Here is a 20,036-nt window from a genome sequence, read left to right on the forward strand (position 1 = left end):
ATTCACTTCCGAGCATTTATAGACTGCTAGCTTCTTTAAGTCTCACAAAAGTGAGAGGTGGGGAGGGAACAAGGGAAGTGTTTCTTTTGTTGTTTTCCAATCATTTGAAGTCACAGCCGATTCTCCTGGTCCCATTTGGAGGTTTCTTGACAAAGGGACTGGATTAGTTTGTCATTTCTTTCTCTAGCTCATTTTACAGATGCAGAAACTGAGGCAAACCGACTTAAGTGACTTGTACAGGGTCACACAGTTCGTAAGTGTTTAAGGCAAAATTTGAACTCGGTTCTTCCTGTCCAGATCCAGTGCTGTACCCACAGTAGTGCTTCCTGGCTGCCCAGAAGTGCTTCTGTTATCCCCATTTTACAGAGGAGGAAATGAGTGCCCAGGCAATGTGCCCAAGGGCACGCAGCAATAGTTGACAGGACTGACAGAATTATTGCAGGTTGGGAAGGGAAGGGAGTGGCTGGGGAGGGGGGGGCTGGAGGGGTGACCATTGGGTGTGACCGGGCTCAAGTACTGCTGGCCTTTCATGGGTCACAGTCCTCAGGGAGGAGTGGGCATGGAGAGTGGGAAGTCTGCTCCAATTCTCTTCCCGAAAGCACAGTACTAGAGGCTTTCTTGGATTAATCAATGTGCATTTAGTAAGTTCCTAGCATGCTCAGGCACCAGGATTTCAAAGGCAAAAAATGAATTGGCCCCTACCCTCGGAGCTTGTACTCGCCCCATCCCTGCTCTTTGGGAGTGATCGCTCAATAACTTGTCACCTGCTGGAACAGAGGACAACAGATGGGAATTGGGATTGTTTTCACTGCTTGGCCTCAGTTTGCTAATCTGTAAAACGCTTGGACCAGATCCCCTCCCTGATCAGAGTGATACCGACAGCAGCTCAGTGTGTTTTCCAAAGAAGTGTCCCTTTATTTCAGGGGGATAGTCAGACTCGAGCCATCCAGCGCGCCCTTTCCCCTACATTCCTTCTCTTGGGCACATCAAGGCAGTCTCTCTGTCATTTGCCAGAGTCACAATTGACTAGGATGTCAGAAGTGATTTGACTGGGTTTGTCAGGACCTCAGACCATCTCAGAGGGGGAGGGAGGGTGGGAGAAGTTGGGGAGCGAGCAGCAGGTGAGATTTGGATGCTGGGAAACCCGGCTTCTCGTTCTGCTTCTCACACTTAACAGCTTTCCTGCCCTTGCTGAAGATACAGGAAACCTTAGCCTCAGTTTCCTTATCTGTAAAATGGGGTTAATTAAGATGATCTTTCAAGTGCCCCCCAGCTCTAAACTAGAATTAAGAGCTGCAATTCTGTGATTATGGGGCATTTATCAAGGGCCAGGGGCTCTCCTGGGTCCTAGAAATAGGAAAAGCCCAGCAAGCCTGCCCTCCAGAAGTTTATGTTTTATGGAGGAAACGTGTACACAGAGAAATATAAAGGCGTGAGGGGAGGGATGTGGTAAGATCATGAAGGGAGCCTCTAAAGTAGAAGGCCCTTTCCTCCTCCCTCCCTTTTGGAGGTTTAATTGGGCCTGAGAATTTCTCTCAGGACCTCATGGGTTGAGGGGGGTTGGGGAGCCAATCCTGGGAAGAGAAGAGGTCTGTAAGGATGGCTGGCCAAGAAGGTGAACTCAGACCATAAGCATCCTCTGACTTTTGATTTGAGTAAAGCATATGGCGAGACTTTGGACCATTGCTGTAACGATGTTGGCCGGGGGCACTGGGGATTCTGGGAGAAAGAACCCGGCAGAGTCCTGGGATGCACGGGGTGTCCTTCCCAACAGCCCTGTCGCCGGGCCTCCCAGCCTTCCCATTCTTGGCAGAAGTACAGCTCCAGTCCTCTCGTTGTCCTCTAAGATCTTTTGGCGCATCTCTGTATCTCCTCGGTGCTTTGTCTCTACCTCTGGGGTGTTTCTGTAAACAGCACGGTCACACTATGTCCTCGCCACCCTCGGGATAAGAGAGGACATCTGATGGAGGCCATCCTTTTCGGGAGGCTTCGAGGAGTTTACCTAGCTGAGCAAAGAGGTGGACAAAGTGAGCATCGAAGGCCGAGTTCTCCTGGAGGGCAGCTTTTGCCACCAGCTCCTGAAGGTTGACTTTCTCCTCCAGTTGGTTGATTTGGAACGTACTAGACTGACTGGATGTGAGTGTGTGTGTGTGTGAGTGTGTGTGTGTATGTGTGTGTACGCATGCGTGTGTGTGTATACACATGCATGTGTGTGTGAGCTTGTGTGTTTCCTAACTACAACTACACAGACCCAATCCCGTAGACCATGCATACCTATTCTTGGGGGGGGGGGATTCACTCTTATGCTCTGAGGGTGACTGCCCCCCCAGCCTCTGGCCTGGCTCGGCTTCTCTCTGAGGCCTTGCTCCGTACCCTGGGCCGCGGTCATCCCTTCTCTCTCTGCCCATGCACCTAGGCCGTTTATCCTTCCACTCCCACAGGGAGTGTGGGCAGCTCTAAGGGTCCTTGGGGCAGCACTTCTCCATGTCCAGAACTAATCTCATCTTCCCTACCGGCTGGCAAACGGGGGATTTGGAGCAAGAAGGCAGAGCGGAGGAAGGAGCTCATTCCTGAGGGAAAAGGCAAAGGCCTAGCTTTGGAAGGTGGAGGTTCTTGTTCAAGGGGAGAAGGAGATGCAGAATGTGGAGGTCGGGGGAGGACAAGCGGAAGCTGCCACAGGATTGTAAAGTAGGAGGAACCTGGCTTCTCAAGGCCTTTGACCGCCAGAGAATTTTGCACTTGACCTTGGAGGGAGCCACTAGGGTTTGTGGATGGAGATAGGGCACGGACAAGGTTCGGAGAAGCTCCCTGGGGAGAGCTCCCACAGCAGCGTGGAAGGGGGGGGGGGAGCCTCAGGCAGGCGGATCAGCCAGGAGTGAGGTGGCGAGGCCCGAATCGGAGTGCATCACGGGAGAGGTGAGAGGGAGCCAGTCAACAGATGGAGGCATGAGAGGCGGGAGTAAGGGAGCCTGGGGGGTGGGGGGGGACGGCAGGAATGGGGAAAGGAGGAGGGGAGGGGAAGGCTTCAGAGACAGGATGCGCTCTGCTTGGGGACGTGGAGTTGGGGCTAAGGATGGGACATTTCCGGCCTTGCGCGTTTGCTTGGCCTGCGTACCCAGCCTCTCCAACAAGGATAACGAGCGCTTTTGGATTTGCAGCATCTATTTCATGCATTGCTTTTGAGTCTCATCCTGTTTTACTGGACTAGCGGGTCTACGTCAGGTGATTTGCCCAGTTTTACAGGTTACGATTTGAGCTTGGGTCCTGTGACCCCAGGTTTTGTCCTCTAATCGTCTTTGTGCTTCCGGGAGCTAAGAAGGGCACAGTCGGGAGCTAGAAGACCTGGTTTGAGGCCAGATGAGTCAGTTCAGGAGACCAAGAGGGCGAATGAGAGCAGAGAGAGGGGCCTCGAGGCTAGGGAAAGGCATTTCCCAGGAGAAAGGCAGCAGGAAGGCGGGGGCCCTCCTCCCCACGGGAGCTCTTCCTCCCGGGGCCCTCCTCCCCACGGGAGCTCTTCCTCCTGGCCTGGGGCCCTCCTCCCCACAGGAGCTCTTCCTCCCGGGGCCCTCCTCCCCATGGGAGCTCTTCCTCCCGGGGCCCTCCTCCCCATGGGAGCTCTTCCTCCCGGCCTGGGGCCCTCCTCCCCACAGGAGCTCTTCCTCCCGGGGCCCTCCTCCCCACAGGAGCTCTTCCTCCCGGGGCCCTCCTCCCCACAGGAGCTCTTCCTCCCGGGCCCTCCTCCCCACGGGAGCTCTTCCTCCTGGGGCCCTCCTCCCCACAGGAGCTCTTCCTCCCGGGGCCCTCCTCCCCACGGGAGCTCTTCCTCCCGGGCCCTCCTCCCCACGGGAGCTCTTCCTCCCGGGGCCCTCCTCCCCACAGGAGCTCTTCCTCCCGGGCCCTCCTCCCCACGGGAGCTCTTCCTCCTGGGGCCCTCCTCCCCACAGGAGCTCTTCCTCCCGGGGCCCTCCTCCCCACGGGAGCTCTTCCTCCCGGGCCCTCCTCCCCACGGGAGCTCTTCCTCCTGGCCTGGGGCCCTCCTCCCCACGGGAGCTCTTCCTCCTGGCCTGGGGCCCTCCTCCCCATGGGAGCTCTTCCTCCAGGGCCCTCCTCCCCACTGGAGCTCTTCCTCCAGGGCCCTCCTCCCCACAGGAGCTCTTCCTCCGGGCTCCCCACGGGAGCTCTTCCTCCTGGGGCCCTCCTCCCCACAGGAGCTCTTCCTCCCGGGCTCCGGTCCAAGATGGGCATTTGTCCCTGTGGGCAGAGGCCAGGGAAGCCGGATTCTGAGGGCGGGGAAAGAGAAGCTGCCTGTGGAAGCTGACGTTGTCTTGGGGGGGGGGGGGGAAGCATCCATGAAAAGCCATTCCTGGATCAGGGCTCAGGAGGTTCGGGACATGTTGGAGAATGGTGTCCCAGCAGCAGCAGCAGCAGCAGCAGCATCGCTAGGCTTGCTTTCTGGAGCACTTGCAAGTTTGCATAGGTTATCTGGTTGGATTCTCATAACAACTCGGAGAAATGGGTGCTGTTATAACCCTATTTTACAGGGGAGAAAACTGAGGCACTGATTTGCCCAGGGTCATCCAGCGAGGAAGTGTTTGGGGTAGAATCTGAACTCCTCAGATCTTTCTGATTCCTGGGGCAGTGCTCGCTGCCCCCAAGTGCTTCTCACCCCCCCCCACTTCTTGGGGTACGTAAACCTCAGACGGCTTACAGGGTTTCCAGTTCCTCTTTCGTAAAATGACCAACTTATCTGATTTCCAGATCCCAAATGTGAGCTGCCACCAAACTGCACATTTGGTTTGGGGAGGAGCAGACTTGGGGAGTGGGGGAGGGCAGATTTGGGATTGGGGAGGGGCAGATTTGGGGATTGGGGAGGGGCAGATTTGGGATGGGGGAGGGGCAGACTTGGGGAGTGGGGGAGGGCAGACTTTGGGATTGGGGAAGGGCAGACTTGGGGAGTGGGGGAGGGCAGATTTGGGGTGGGGGAAGGGCAGACTTGGGATGGGGGAAGGGCAGATGTTAGCATCCCTAGCAGGACTTTGCTGCAGGGCAAGGCAGCCTAGGGCTTTTTTCTTCCAAGACTGGAGTAGCTTCCCCCATCTGACTTCTTCCTCACTTTGTTGTGCAGATGTTCATGAGGGCTCAGTTTGATTATGATCCCCAGAAGGACCCCCTGATCCCCTGCAAGGAAGCAGGCCTAAAGTTTGCCACAGGAGACATCATTCAGATCATCAACAAGGATGATAGCAACTGGTGGCAAGGCAGGGTAGAAGGCTCTTCCAGGGAGGCCGCGGGCTTGATTCCCTCGCCAGAGCTGCAAGAATGGTAAGTCAAGGGGGCCCCCCATGGGCACTCAGCTCACCCTAGTAAGCATCGATCCATCACCTGCTGGGTGCCAGGGACTGGCATGCAAAGGCCTCTGGGAACAGGAGGTCATGCACATGGAGAAATAATGCAAGGTGTGTGCGGGAGGGCCGGGGCAGGGCTAGAGACACCCTAACAGTGTGAGCAAAAAGAATGGTCAGTGGGTCTGGACAAGGTGAGGAGGTGCAATCCATGTGCTGGAGTCGAATCCATCATCTTACCCCTGTAAGGAAACTGAGGCCCAGAGAGCTGGTGACTTGGTAAAAGTCAGATTGATCCTTTGACGCCAGATTCAGCCAACTTGGATGGGGGGTTTTACCTCACGTGGGCTCTTACCCCGCCAGCAGGAACGTGGAGACCAATTCACTGACCCGTAAGGGCTTGGGGAAATGTTTCCATCAAGGGAGCCTCGGGTTCAGAGGGAAGTTCAAATATTCCTTCCCCAGCTCCCCCTTAGTGCCCGGTCACCCAGCCTGACTGAGAGTGCCCGAGGCCGGAGACTGCGTTCCCTGGTACAGCTCTGTAACCTTGTAAGAGGAAAGGGTTGTCTAGCTAATCTCCGAGCTGCCCCCCCAGCTCTCATGGAGCAGTCTGTGTCCAGCGGAGGGCTCCAATCAGCAAGCATTCATTAAGGGCTTCCCCCAAAATGCAAGAGCTGGACTTGACGAGTTTGAGGATCTTTTTGGCTCTGGACGGAGGCTTGTATGGTAACTGCGGCCAACTCGCTTGGCCTCTGAGCCTCAGTTTCCTCATTTGTAAAGTGAGAATTGTACTTGATGACCTAGGGAAAAGTGAAAGGTATTTTAGGACGAATCAGAGCTGAAGTTTGGAGACCTCAGCAAGTCATTGATTCCAGCCCCCTCATGTCGCAGATGAGGAAACCGAGACCCACAGAGGTAGTGACTTGTCCAAGGTCACGGAGCTAACAAGTCAATCAATAAGCATGTATTAAGAGCCTGTTGTGTACCAAGAGTAACTGTGCTAAGCACTGGAGAAACAAGAAGAGGCAAAAGACAGTCCCTGTCCTCAAGGAGCTTACATTTTAGCCCAAGTTCCCTGCCTCCCAATCCACCAGTTTTTTGTTTGGAGGGGAGGGGAGGGGGAGGGGAGGCAATCGGGGTTAAGTGACTTGCCCAGAGTCACACAGCTAGTAAGTGTCTGAGGCTGGAGTTAAACTCCAATTCTCTTGACTCCAGAGCCAGTGCTCTGTCCATTGCAATACCTCCTAGCTGCCTCTCCAACATTCTTTTTTAAACTTTTTTTTTTTAAATTATAACATTTTCTTTGACAGTACATATTCATGGGTAATTTTCACAACATTATGCGTTGCACTCCCTTCTGTTTCAACTTTTCCCCTCCTTCCCTCCCCCCCCCCCACACGGCAGGCAGTCTCATACATGTTAAATATGTTATAGTATAGCCTAGATACAATCTATGTGCGAAGAACCGAACAGTTTTCTTGTTGCACAAGAAAAATCAGATTTAGAAAGAAGGTAACAATAACCTGGGAAGAAAAACAAAAATGTAAGTAGTCCACACTCGCTTCCCAGTGTTCCTTCTCTGGGTGTAGCCGATTCTGTCCATCATTGATCAATTGGAACTGAATTGGATCTTCTCTTTGTTGAAGATATCAGAATACATCCTCATACAGTATCATTGTTGAAGTGTACAGTGATCTTCTGGTTCTGCTCATTTCACTCAGCATCAGTTGATGTAAGTCTCTCCAAGCCTCTCTGTATTCCTCCTGCTGGTCATTTCTTACAGAACAATAATATTCCATAACCTTCACATACCACAATTTACCCAACCATTCTCCAATGGATGGACATCCATTCATTTTCCAGTTTCTAGCTACAACAAAAAGAGCTGCCACAAACATTTTGGCACATACAGGTCCCTTTCCCCTCCTCAGTATTTCTTTGGGATATAAGCCCAGTAGTAGCGCTGCTGGGTCAAAGGGTATGCACAGTTTGATCACTTTTTGGGCATACTTCCAAACTGCTCTCCAGAATGGCTGGATTCTTTCACAACTCCACCAACAATGTATCAGTGTCCCAGTTTTCCCACAGCCCCTCCAACATTCATCATTATTTGTTCCTGTCATCTTAGCCAATCTGACAGGTGTGTAGTGGTATCTCAGAGTGGTCTTAATTTGCATTTCTCTGATCAGTAGTGATTTGGAACACTCTTTCATGTGAGTGGAAATAGTTTTAATTTCTTCATCTGAAAATTGTTCATATCCTTTGACCATTTATCAATTGGAGAATGGCTTGATTTCTTATAAAACAGAGTCGGTTCTCTATAGATTTTGGAAATGAGGCCTTTATCCGAACCTTTAACTGTGAAAACATATTTTTAATCAATTTTTTTTGTTATTCTAAAATTAACACCAACAACATGAACAAAGAGAGCAGATTGTGCATGAAATTGCAAATCTCTGTAATGTAGAGCTGTTTTTTGGGGTTTTTTTTAAGTAACTAATACATAGGATGAATTGGTCCCAAAGCTCTTTCACTTAACTGTGTTTCCCTCTGAACTACCTTTTGGTCAGTTCTGTGTCCTTTTTGTAATTGTTCATTGATGATCTTGTCACGGTTGCTTTTCTGCTTCATTATCATTAATCCTTTGCCCCATCCCTCCCCCCATGCCCCAAAGCTCTTCCTCTGTAACCAATAAGCCCAGAAGCACCGCCACATTCACACTGGCCATATCTGAGACTAGGCCCCATCACTCGCTATCGAGGTCAAATCCCGTATTCTCTTCCCTGTGCCGTGCTACCTCTGAGGCCCTAGCATCTAGGACTTAGTCTGGATAATACACCTGAAGGACTGGTTCCGGATCCAGGAGCCATAGTCACCAGCTGTCCTAACTCCAGAAAAAGGAAACATGTCCTTGATAAAAGGAAGTGGCCCTAGAGAAGAGAAGATTCAGGAAGGGGTGACAGAATAGCCATCTTCAAGTATCTGAAAGGCCATTGCTTGGAAGAAGGGTCAGACTTGGTCTGCTTAAGTGGCCCAGAGCATCAAGGAAAGCAAACACCTTGTAAAGTGTGATAGAAATGAGAATTGGTCCCCAGAGAGGGGGTGAATCCCCTGTCACTGCAAGGAATCAGATGAAAATCCCAGAACGTGCTGCCAGAGGATTCCCAGAACTGGGCAGGAGCTCCGATTCCCAAGTCCTTCCAGGTCCCTTTTGTCATTCTATGGTTCTGTTATCTATGAAAGACTTGGGAGAGCCTTTTATGAGGAAGGAAGAACTCTGAGGAGAGGACACTGAGATAAACAAATAGAATCTTTTTCTGTCCATCATCAGGCATCTTCAGAGAGCCACTTTGGACTAGGGGAAACTTTTTTGACCTCAGGGATAATCAACTAAACTAATTATTGAGAGGAATGTCGGCCAGAGCACTTGTATCTCTTTCTGGGATTGTGGAGATGTGGACTAGGGAAGACGAGGAATTGGATTCAGAATTTGTAGACTGGACGAACTCAAAGAGCAGTCCTTGACGGCTCAGCGTCAGCTTGGCAAGAAGTCTCCTGTGGCGTGCCTTGAGGGATTTGTGCTTGGCTCGGTGCTTTTCTGCACTTTTCTCAATGACTTAAAGGCATAATGGCACGCATACACAATGGGCACGAAACCCCAAGCTGGACGGGAGAGCTAACACAGGATAACAGACTGAGCATCCCAACAGCTCTTGGCAGGGTACAACACTTAGTTGAATTGAAGAAGATAGAAATGAATTTGACAAGGTGAGGCAGGGGGAAGAAAAACGGCCGTTAGTATTTGGGAGTGGTCATCCATCTCATTCTGAGGCAGTGTTCAGAGAGGCTAAGCTTCTAGGAAAGGGAAGTGACCGGTTTGTGGTGCTCTGCCCTCATTTAATCTCATCTGGAGGATTGTGCTCATTGGTGGGGTAAGCTGGAGAGACTCTGGAGGAAGACTGGTAGGATGGGGAAGGGCCTTGAGAGCATCTTCTTTGAGGATGGTTGAAGAACCTGGGCATGTTGAGCCTGGAGAAGACTCCACGAAGACTTGTATTTTCAAGTATTCGAAGGATTTTTATGTGGAGGAAGGATCAGAAGTCTTTAGCTATCTCCAGAAGGCACAGTCAGAAATAATGGAGGGACGCCGTTCAAAGAGGCCAATTTGGGCTTTGATGTCAGAAAAACCTTCAGGCTGCCCCAGAATGACTGGGGCCACCCCTGGAAGCCACTAGTTTCCCTTCCTTGGGGGCCCCCAGCAGAGGTCAGACAATCACTTGTGTGTGAGTGAGGATTCCTTCTAGGTGTGACATTGGGGGTACCGTGGTAGTCCTCCACCTCCACTGTGAATGAGGAATACCTGTGTGGACATTCTGTCTAGCAGCTGGCTCTCGCTGCCTCATTTTCCTGATCTGTAAAAGGAGGTGGGTGGGGCTGAGCCAGTCTGTTGTATTGTAGTGACTGGGAGGACTCCTTTGCGGGGACCTAAAATGTGGCTCACCTCCTTGTTCATTCATTAGTTTGCTCTGTGTTATAAATGCTCTGATCTACCTGACCGTCACAAGTTGCTTTTTCCTGTACCAGACATGGGAAGGAGCTGAAGACATTTTAGGGCACCTCTTGTAAAGCTCAGCCTCATCTGCTGGCCAACACGCGTGCCGCTGGTTCTCCCCATCCGTCCCGCGTACGCGGCCACACGGCATGCGTGCCCCTTGATCGCCGCCCTTAGTCACCCCGTAGCTGAATTGCTGATGCTTGCCTCAGAGCCTTCTCCTTTCTCCTCTGCCGGGGATGAGCACGGAGTGTGTCCAAGCCTCTTGTTCTCCAGCCCTGGTGTAGGTTATGGAATATTACTGCTATGTAAGAAATGACCAACAGGAGAAATACAGAGAGGCTTGGAGAGACAAATCAACTGATGCTGAGTGAAATGAGCAGAACCAGAAGATCACTGTACACTTCAGCAATGATACTGTATGAGGATGTATGCTGATGGAAGTGGAAATCTTCAACATAAAGAAGAGCTAATCCAATTCCAATTGATCAATGATGGACAGAACCAGCTACACGCAAAGAAGGAACACTGGGAAATGAATGTAAACTGTTATTTTTACCTTCTGAATCCAATTCTTCCTGTGCAACAAGAAATTCGGTTCTACACACATATATTGTATCTAAATTATACTGTAATATATTTAACATATATAAGACTGCTTGCCATCTGGGGGAGGGGTTGGGGGAGGAAGGGAAAAAATCTGAATAGAAGTAAGTGCAAGGGATAATGTTGTAAAAAATTACCCATGCATATGTACTGTCAAAAAAAAAAGTTATAATTATAAAATAAAAAATAAAAAAAAAAGGAGGGGTGAGGGCAGGGGACTGAATCGCCAGCCACCACCACGTGACTGAGTTATTTTTGCTCTTGGTTCCCCCAGGAGAGTGGCAAGTGTGGCCCAGTCAGCCACTCAATCCGAGTCCCCGAGCTGCAGCCCCTTTGGGGGAAAGAAGAAGAAATACAAAGACAAGTACCTTGCGAAGCACAGCTCAAGTAAGCCAGGGGACCCCCAGCCTTCCCCCCCCCACGTTCCCCAGGCTTTCCCCTCACCACGTTTCCCAGGGAGGCTTCCCCTTGGTGGGGAGGCAGGGTGGAATGTCCTCACTCAGGACCCCCAACTGAGGAACAAACCCTGGGGCTCACCTTCTTTCCATGCCTATAAAGTGGAGATCTTAGCAGCCTCCTTAGCTAGAGGCCTGGAGGCTCACTTCTTGCCTACCCCGGCACCCTTCCAAGCCCCGCCTCAGCAGGTAAGTCCAAGAAGAGGCAGTGAGAGGCCAGCCCTCCTTCCCTTTGAGGCCCCACTTACCTCCTGGGCTTGTTGGGAGGAGCCAGTAAGCTCATGGGCCTGCAGGAAGGCTCCAAAGCTCCCAGAAGTACCATCTTAGTGTGGTTATGAGCCCTTCCCGCTCGGGAACATTTGCCACTCAGAGAATGGCCTACATTTCTGTGACACCCTAAGGTTGGCCCATTGGAACCCTGCAACACCTCTGGGGTGAGTGTAGGCCCTTAGCAGCCCCTTTGGTTTTTATGCTGGGGCTCACCAAGGCAATTTGTCCAGGGTTACAGGCCCACAAGGGCCTGAGACATGATTCAAACCGAGACCTTCCCGGCTCTGACTTGTGGCAGTCTGTCTGCTGTGGGGCAGATGTAGCAGGCAGCCGAACAATCAAATACAATATCCATGTTTATAAAGGAAACCAATCACGCGGAAAGGCAGTGATCACAGAATTAAAAACAAGCGCCCCAGTTGGCTTCAGAGCTCCTGATCTGGGGAAGATTTGAAGTCAGAGAATCAAAATTAGAATTAGAAGTCTCCTCCTAGATGGTACTGGCCATGTGACTTGGGCACTATGGTCACTAGGCACTGAGGAGGTGCCATATACTAAGCATACGAGGAGCTCCACAACCTAGGGCAGTCTGGGTAAGTAGAAGGTACTTGGATGAAGACAGAACTAACACCTGGTGGGGGGGAAGGGAAGCAGGCGGGGAAGGCTTCATGGAGGAGGCGGGCCTGATAGGGCCTAGAAGAAAGCTAAGAGGTAGAGTTGGTATGGTAAGGAGCCTTCCGGGCCGAGAGACGAGCCGGACGAAGGAGCTTGACGATCGCCTTGGTACACCGTTTGGGGGCATATGAAATGTCTAGAAAAAGCAGGGTGTTGTCCCATTGGAGATCTCTGTCAATGCCGGGCCAAAGACTTGGTGTTTCATCAGAGAGGCAGGAGGGAATCATAAAGATTTTTTTTAGCAGGGAAATGCTTTGGTCAAATATATTTTAAGAGTATTTCTTGATCTGCTAGGGAGCACCACAATGCACTGGGCTTGGAGTCAGGGGCAACAGCTGACCTCAGTCACTGCCTGGCTATGTGACCCTGGGCAAGTCACATAATTCATGTCAGCTGACTCAACTGTAAAATGGGGATCATAGTAGGCCTGCCCTCCCAAGGTTGTTGCGAAGATTAAATGAAATGCTATTTGTTCAGTACTCTGCAAACCTCGAAGCTCTCCGTAAATGTGAGCTGCTAGTATTACTTTTGTTGTTGCGATCGCATGGAATGATGGGGGCAGAGACTGGGAGCAGGGAAAGCAATGAGGAAGTTCTCATAATAGTTCAGGCGAGGGTCGATGAGGGCCTGAGTTAGGGTGGTAGCCATATGAGTAGAGGAAAGGGGACAGATGTGCAGAGCTAGAATTGATGGCGTCTGGCAACTAGATGACTAGGGGCGAGCGGGAGGGAAGAAGGGGAGGGGGAAGAATTGAAGATGAAGCCATTTCAGCAGAACGGTGCTACCGCAACACAACTGGGGCCGTTTGGGAGGGAAGGTCATACGCTCTGATTTAGCCATAATTGAGTTTAAGTTAGCCATGAGGCATCTCACTAGCTAGAAGTGTGCAGCAGGCATTAGGCAATGTGGATTTCAGGAGACTTTCCAGGTTCTTCTGTAAGTTTTTTGAAATTTACCTGTTTTCTGTTTTTTTCCCCTGAGACATTTGGGGTTAAGTGACTTGCTCAGGATCACACAGCTCGAAGTGTCAGACTGGAACTGAACTCAAATCCTCCTGACTTCAGGGCCGGTACTCTGTCCACTGGGCCATGTAGCTGCCCTAGATTGCAGGAGAGAAATTCCATCTGGATGTACCAATTTGAGAGGAACTAATGAGCTCATTTAATGAGCTCACTGGAGGGAAGAATGGAGAGAGAGAAGACCAGGGTCAAGGCCCTATGGCATCAACACCCATGCTTGCAGTGGGGGTTAAGAAGAGTGGATGCAGTGAGGGAAACTGAGAAAGCAGTCAGAGAATGGGGAGGAGAACCAGGCCAGAGGGGCATTGTGGGAGCCTGGAGAGACTGGGGATGGGAACAATGCTTAAAATAGGGACTTAGAAGTGTCTGGAGTTGCCTGGAGCTCAGTTTTTCTCCCGCCCTCCCTCCTTCCTTCCCTTAATGGTGAAAAGAGGAAAAGGAGGCCAGAATAGGCTCCACGGAGGAGTGAGAGGCCAGGGTAAAGAGAAAGAACAGGATTAGGAAGGATGAGACAGAGGAAGAGACGGGAATGGGGGAGGAGGCTGTGATCAGAGTTCAGGAATGGTTATGGGGAAAGGTAAGATCAAGGGGATCGCCTTGTGGGATAGAGGCTAAGAACCGGACAGTCCAGTGTGTTCGAGAGCATGTCGGCACGTCTCTGAAAGGCTCAGAATATGAAAGCAAGTAGGGAGGGCTGGAGCAGAACACAAAGAACTGGGGCTGATCTTCCCCTTCTCTCAAAAATGGGGTGCAATATGTTCATGAGAATAAATCTCAAAGTCAGAAATGGTTTTAGAAATTTCTGAGGTCATTTAGTGGAGGAGAAAGCTGGAAAGAAGGGGCTGGCTCCCTTCCTCAGGTTCTGGAAGATTTACGTCATCTAGGACTTTGACAAAGGTCACACGTGAAGTATCTAACAAAGCTACCCTGCACAAGTCACCCGGGGGTCACACGTTAAGCACTTTCACCGAGAGGGCCGCTGGCAAGCCAGGAAGATTGAGATGGATGTGTGTCAAAGTAAAATTTGGTCAGTCAGAATACAAAAAGAAGCCAAGCTTGAGTAGACCCCAGAGAATGTTTTGGGGCGATCTGGGGCATCAGAGACCCCCAAATTTCTTGTAGTCCTCTTGAGCATTCATAGAGAGCTACCGAGCCAGCCAGTGTTCTGGGTGCTAGCGGTCTCTAAGCGTAGAAAGTTGGATAATCAATTCATTCCCGAACAACATAGACAACAAGCATTCTTTCCATAAGTTGCATTTACCATCAACTTCTTGCCCTTCTCCTTCTCCTTAGCTAAGAACTGCTACAGAAACTGGGAGCCATTTTGGCCCCAAATGGGCTCAGACCGGCATGTTATATAGTGTATGCCACCAGCAATTTCAGATAGATCTCTCGGTCCATCAGTAAACATTGACGAAGCACCTACTGTGTACCACACACCGTGCTAAATTATGGGCATACAAAAAGAAGTAAAAAACAGCCCTTGCCTCAAGGAGCTCATAGTCTAATGGAGAACAACCATGTATCCACAAGCAAAATACAGGATCGGTTGCAAATCGACAAGAGGGAAAGCACTGATCATGGAGATCAGGAAAGGCTTTTCCTGAAGAAGGTGGGATTTTAGCTGGGACTTGAAGGGAGTTGAGGAAGTCGGGAAGTGACGATGAGGAGGGAGAGTGTCCTAGGCTGGGCACGGCCAGGACAAAGGCCTGGAGTCAGCGATGGGGAATGTTGTTCTTGCATCAAAAGTGTGGTGGGGGGTGAAGTATAAGAAGACTGGAAAGGTAAGGGAGGGGCAAGCTATGAAGGACTTGGAGTACAGGACTCTATATTTGGCCTTGGCATTGAGAGGGAGGCTCTCGAGTCAATTGTTGGGGGGGGAGGGCGAAGGGAAAGTGACATGATCAGACCTGTTCTTAGGAAAATAAGGTGATTAGTGATTAGTAAAATCACTTGGACAGTTCCGTAGGGGATGAGTGAATGGGGGGCGTTGAGGCAGGCAGCTCCACCAGCGGGCAGGAGACCTGCACCAGGGAAGTGGTAATATCAGAAGGGAGAAGGAGGATCGTTGAGAGATGAAGGCAAAATCAGCGGTCTTAGCACTAGATAGAATGGAAGTGGAGTGAGGCTGGACACCAGAAGGTGCCCCGAGAAAGGCACTGCCCTGTAGGTCGCGGTGATGAGGAGCGCCATACCGCTAGGTTGCTGAGCCTTGCTACTAACTCATTGACCTCTCTTTCTTTGCCGTAGTTTTTGATCAGTTGGATGTGGTTTCCTATGAGGAGGTTGTGCAGCTCCCTGCCTTCAAGAGGAAGACCCTGGTGCTGATAGGTGTGTGAAGAGCCCCCGGCCCGCCCCACCGGCAGCAGAGAAAAGCTAACCGCATTGGAGAAGTTCTCAGTCCAATGGCATTCACCTAGAAAGAGGAGTGAAAGGCAGCAGAGGTTCCCTAAAGCCCATTAGAAGGCAGTGGTGGAGTTGGGAGGCAGGAACCCAGAACCATGGTGTCTATCCTGGCCTATGGCGGAGGGCCAATACAGGGAGGGAATGCTGTCAGGGGCTGGACAGAGGGCCACCTGCCGGGGTTACAGAGACCAAAATGTAATTGTTTCTGGCCTCCGGGACCTTACAGTCGACTTATGGTGTCAGTCTGAAATATTAAAAAGTCAAGAAGAGATGTCTGCTTGGGAAATAAGAGGAAGATGCAGAGGGAAAGTGACCAGGCAGAAGGAACAGTCCAGATGGGCCGAGGTCATGACCTTCAGCTCGAGTTTTCAGGCTTCTGTTACACGCTTTTGGTGCTTTGGCATTGGAAGCATGATCACACGAGACAGGTAGAGAGACCCAGAGGAAAGAGAGAGGGAGAAGGTGGCTCATTCCACATTCAACATGAAGTTGGCTGCTTTTCTTTGAGCTTCTTCAGAGTGTCTAAAGATACTTTAGCGTATGGATCCCTGAACCTTTATGGAAATGGCCCAGACAGAGAGGGGGGGAAGGGCTTGAGGAAAGAAACTCTTTGCCCTCACTTCCGTGGGGGAAGAGAGGAAGGATGATTGCCTAGTATTTGACCCCCCTGCTCCTTCTATCCCGCTCCCCCCGTGGTTCACATACTTCAGCCAGAACGGCCAAGAACTGCCGGGATCTGCTCTCCTTGGTGCTGTGTCCGGGGAGCCAGCGGACACAGCTCCACTCCGCCCTTCCTTTCCCTTTTCCTGGAGCGGGGATGGTAGTCTGGCTGCTGCTAAACTCCACTTGCTGGCTTTCTCTTCTCTCCCCAAACAGGAGCCAATGGAGTAGGTCGCAGCCACATCAAGAATGCCCTGGTCAACAAGAACCCAGAGAAGTTTGTGTACCCAGCTCCGTGTAAGTAGCCTTGGGAAAAGGGAGCTTCCTAGCCAAGCTCTAGCCTGGAAATCAGTCATCTGCATATGGGGGGTGGGGGTGGGATGGGGGTGCCATTTAAAGCCTAAAAAAGCTCTGGGAAACCTGCAGCAATAGACTGCCAGGGCAGGTCTCTTGGCTTTGCCTCTGCCCTACTGCTTGGTGACCCCGATGTGGAGTAGCCAGTTTCTGTTTCTACTCAGAAGCTAAGTTGTCCTTGGCTTAGTCCTTACCCTTTGACCTGAGCTAACAGTCACATGTGCTCCCCAGAGAGAACCTTTGAAGACAGATTCCCAGGCCTTGGCCTGTGGTGCCAGTCAGCCATTGGCCAGCTAGCTCGCTGGCTCTGTGAGATGTGAGTTGGTCCAATGGCTCCGCTTTGCCCAAGTGCTGGGGCCGGCATTAACTTTTGTCTGCTTCCTGCTCAAGGTCCTGGCCATAGACATTTCAAAGTAGATGTGGCGCTCCAGAGAAACAGACAAGACAAAGTCAACAAAATGCTTCCCTTCCTTCAAGGACCTTACTGTCTATGCTGTTCTTTATGCAATATTTATTAAGCACCTACTGTGCTCGAGAAAAGTGGCAGGGTAACTGGCTTACTAGATAATGATTAGCTTAAGAATTGGGAAAAATCCAAGTTCGAACCGTGCCTCTCACACATACTATGTGTGACTCTAAGCAAGTCACTTAACCCTAACCCTAGGCATTTCTCTTAGGACTTAAAGGCAAGTTGTCCATGTGTATTGAGGGGTACAATTTCCACACGGGGAGTTCCCCTCCAACTAAATCACAGTTTCAAATTCTCTCCTCCCATCTCTCTAATATTCCACAAGGGAAACAAAAAATACAAACCAATCTCAGCTTTCAAGGATCATCCATTCGACTGGGTAGAAATAAAGAAGAGGCAAAATAAACAGAAAGTCCTTTTTGTAGGAGGGAAAGAAGGTCATACCAGAAGAGGCCTTCTGCTAGGCCATCTGGGAAAAATCTTGATGGCATTCTAAGGAGGCGAGGCAGCGGTGAGGAGGGAGGGCGTACCAGGTGTGGGGAAGGCATGGTGATGAGGGATGCCGAGGCATATGTGGGAAACAGCTGGATCCGAGTGTGGGGATGGGGAAAAGGAAAATAACACGAAATAAATGGGAGAAAAGCTTGGAGCCCAATTGTAAAGGGTTTTAAATGTCAGATAGATGCCTCTGCATTGCTACATTAGCCTGAAAGCAGTAGGGAACCAGTGAGGGCTTTTCAGCAGGGAAGTGACTTTTGGGTGGTCCTTGGTGTTGGGAAGATGAACAGTCAGGAGGCAAGGGCCCCAGTCCAGCTGATAGAGAGAAAGCCTGAACTTGACTGTTTTGGGATCTCTTCTGCAGACACCACCCGACCTCCAAAGAAGAGTGAGGAAAACGGGAAGGATTATCATTTCATCTCCACTGAGGAGATGACCAAGAACATCTCGGCCAATGAGTTCTTGGAGTTTGGCAGTTACCAGGGCAACATGTTTGGCACCAAATTTGAGACCTTGCATCAGATCCATCAGCAGGACAAAGTTGCCATCCTGGACATTGAGCCCCAGGTGAATGGACAGGGCTGGTCCTGGGCCCCGTGGATGGGCAGGGGGCTGGGCCAAAGCACTTTGCTGCCTGCTAGCTTCAGTCAGTTGAAACAGAAAAGCATCTCAGTAGAGTGGCCATCACTGGACAGTAGGAAATGGTAACGCAGCCATACTTAATGATAGGAAGCCCTGGCTTCAGGTTGGTGGAGGAATCATAAGGGCGTCCCTTGAGAAAGACAGTCTCTGTTGTTTGTTGGATCCCGAGGCTGGCCAAGGACATCTTAGGACATCAGCAGAGAAGGCGTTTTGTAAAAACGGTCCCAAAGCCAAGGAAGCAGGAAGGATGGATGGAGGTGTGTAGGCCCTGGTTAGCTGAACCTGTCCCTGAAATGGATCGAGGTCGTGTTAGAGCTTGGGCCAGCTTTTTCTCCCCTTCTGGAGAAGGACTATTACTATGAGTTTGACATGTAGCCTTCATCAGAGCTGAGTATATGATGGGTTTCAGCCAAAAATTTTTAGTAATTCTTTTTCAGTCTAATTGCTTTCCTTTGCAATCTTATGCATTTTATTGAATACTTTTAAACAATTCTTCTGAGAAGAGGCACGTAGGCTTCCTCGCTGCTAAAGCATGTGGTGGTGGCAGGGCGAGAATGGTCCGTGCCCTCAAGGTTTCTGGGAAACTTTTTTGAGTCGTGTCTTCCTAAAACACTTTGGGGCAGAAATCACCAGATTTTCTTTGCTCCATATGACTCTCTGGTTGCACTATACTGCATGCAACAAGAGCCACGGATACATCATCCTGCTGCTTTCTGCTGAGGAATGACTTGGGAAACTTTTGAGGGGCACTCGGGGAGGGAGCCGCTAAGCTTCAGGCTCCCCTCTTTGTCACTCTTGCCTCTGTCCCCTGTTTGGGGCCCTCTTCTTCAGGCGAGTCTCAGTCCACAGGTCCCCTGAGCCTTCTTCTCCAGGCTCAACCTGCCCACTTCTTCCCACTGCTCATTTTAGAGAAGACGGAGGCGCAGAAAGGGCATCTCTGAAAACAGACCTGAAGAAGGTGAAGGTCAAAACCAATGCCCAGGGCTGTATGGGGTAGCAAAGTACTGATTTCTAAATTGCATGGAGAACTGCCGTTTGCAGTACAAGAGCTGGAGCCAGCAGAGATCTGGGTTCAAGATGTGGAATCTTTCAGTATCCAGCGAAGGAAGATAGCAGGGCTGTAGTACCTCCTTCTCAGGCAGAACTCGTGGGAGACTCAACTGAGACCAAGTTTATTGACTTCAAGTTATTCTTTTTACTCACTTTCATTTCTTCCCTTTTTCTCTCCCCAGACCCTGAAGATCATTCGGACAGCAGAACTGTCCCCCTTCATCGTTTTCATCGCTCCGACGGACAGGGCCCAACAGGTGGGATGGCACTGGAGAGAGGGGAGGAACTCTTGGGATTAAACAGGGAGAGGGCCCTCGCTAGCATCTGTGTAGCACCCACTCTCACTACTCCTTGCTTCTACTAAATAGATGGCATTTTCTGATGAACCCTTGGGGGCAAAGAGAAGCAATGACCCCCAGGGATCCCACTCTCTCCGTCATCTGCACTAGCTACTCCTCCCCTCCCCCCCATCTCCAGCTCTTTCCCTTTCTTTATATGCCGATTCCCTTTTCCCCTGATGCTCTTTGCCTCCTCCCTACACAACTGTGAATTGTTCCCTGGTCTCCCAATTCCTGGCACTTGTGTTTGGCTAGCTGCCCTTGTACCACATCACTCTGCAAAGCCAGAGCCCTTGTCTGGGGGAGGTCACAAGATGATGACAGAGAGAGGAGAGGAAGGTCTGGAACACCCTCCATGGTAGGGCGGGGTGGGAGCTAGGTGTTATTATCCAACTGTCTGCAGTGACACGTCTTGGAGAATGACTTCCTCCTCTTCCCATTTCTTGAGTGCAGAGAAAGAATTCTTCTTTCTCTGCTTCTGAAAAGGATGAAGGGAATAATTCCTTACTGTAACATAAGGAGAGGTAGTCCATATTTGATATGGTCCTTTAGGGAAGACTCCCCTCCCATCTTCCCTGCACTCCCACCTTTAAGGAAATTCCATTTAATCCAAGAAGTGTTCATGAAGCACCTACCCTAGGCAATGTGTGACAAGAAGGAGGAGAAAAAAAAAGCAATTCCTGACTAGGCCCTTGCCTAT

At 50.6% G+C, this 20,036-nt stretch overlaps 1 protein-coding gene across 2 annotated transcripts in view; it reads left to right on the forward strand.

Moving 5' to 3' along the window:
- Positions 1 to 20,036, forward strand: part of MPP1 (MAGUK p55 scaffold protein 1) — a 69,113-nt gene that overhangs the window by 44,180 nt on the left and 4,897 nt on the right. For both annotated transcript variants that reach the window (XM_074277776.1, XM_074277777.1), the window contains exons 6-11: positions 5,126 to 5,322; positions 10,775 to 10,887; positions 15,170 to 15,250; positions 16,202 to 16,282; positions 17,671 to 17,873; positions 19,181 to 19,255. In XM_074277776.1, coding sequence (XP_074133877.1) covers positions 5,126 to 5,322; positions 10,775 to 10,887; positions 15,170 to 15,250; positions 16,202 to 16,282; positions 17,671 to 17,873; positions 19,181 to 19,255 — 750 coding nt within the window. The remainder of the gene's footprint in view (positions 1 to 5,125; positions 5,323 to 10,774; positions 10,888 to 15,169; positions 15,251 to 16,201; positions 16,283 to 17,670; positions 17,874 to 19,180; positions 19,256 to 20,036) is intronic.

The sequence above is a fragment of the Sminthopsis crassicaudata genome, chromosome X (assembly GCF_048593235.1).
Source record: "Sminthopsis crassicaudata isolate SCR6 chromosome X, ASM4859323v1, whole genome shotgun sequence".
NCBI classification, from domain to species: domain Eukaryota; kingdom Metazoa; phylum Chordata; class Mammalia; order Dasyuromorphia; family Dasyuridae; genus Sminthopsis; species Sminthopsis crassicaudata.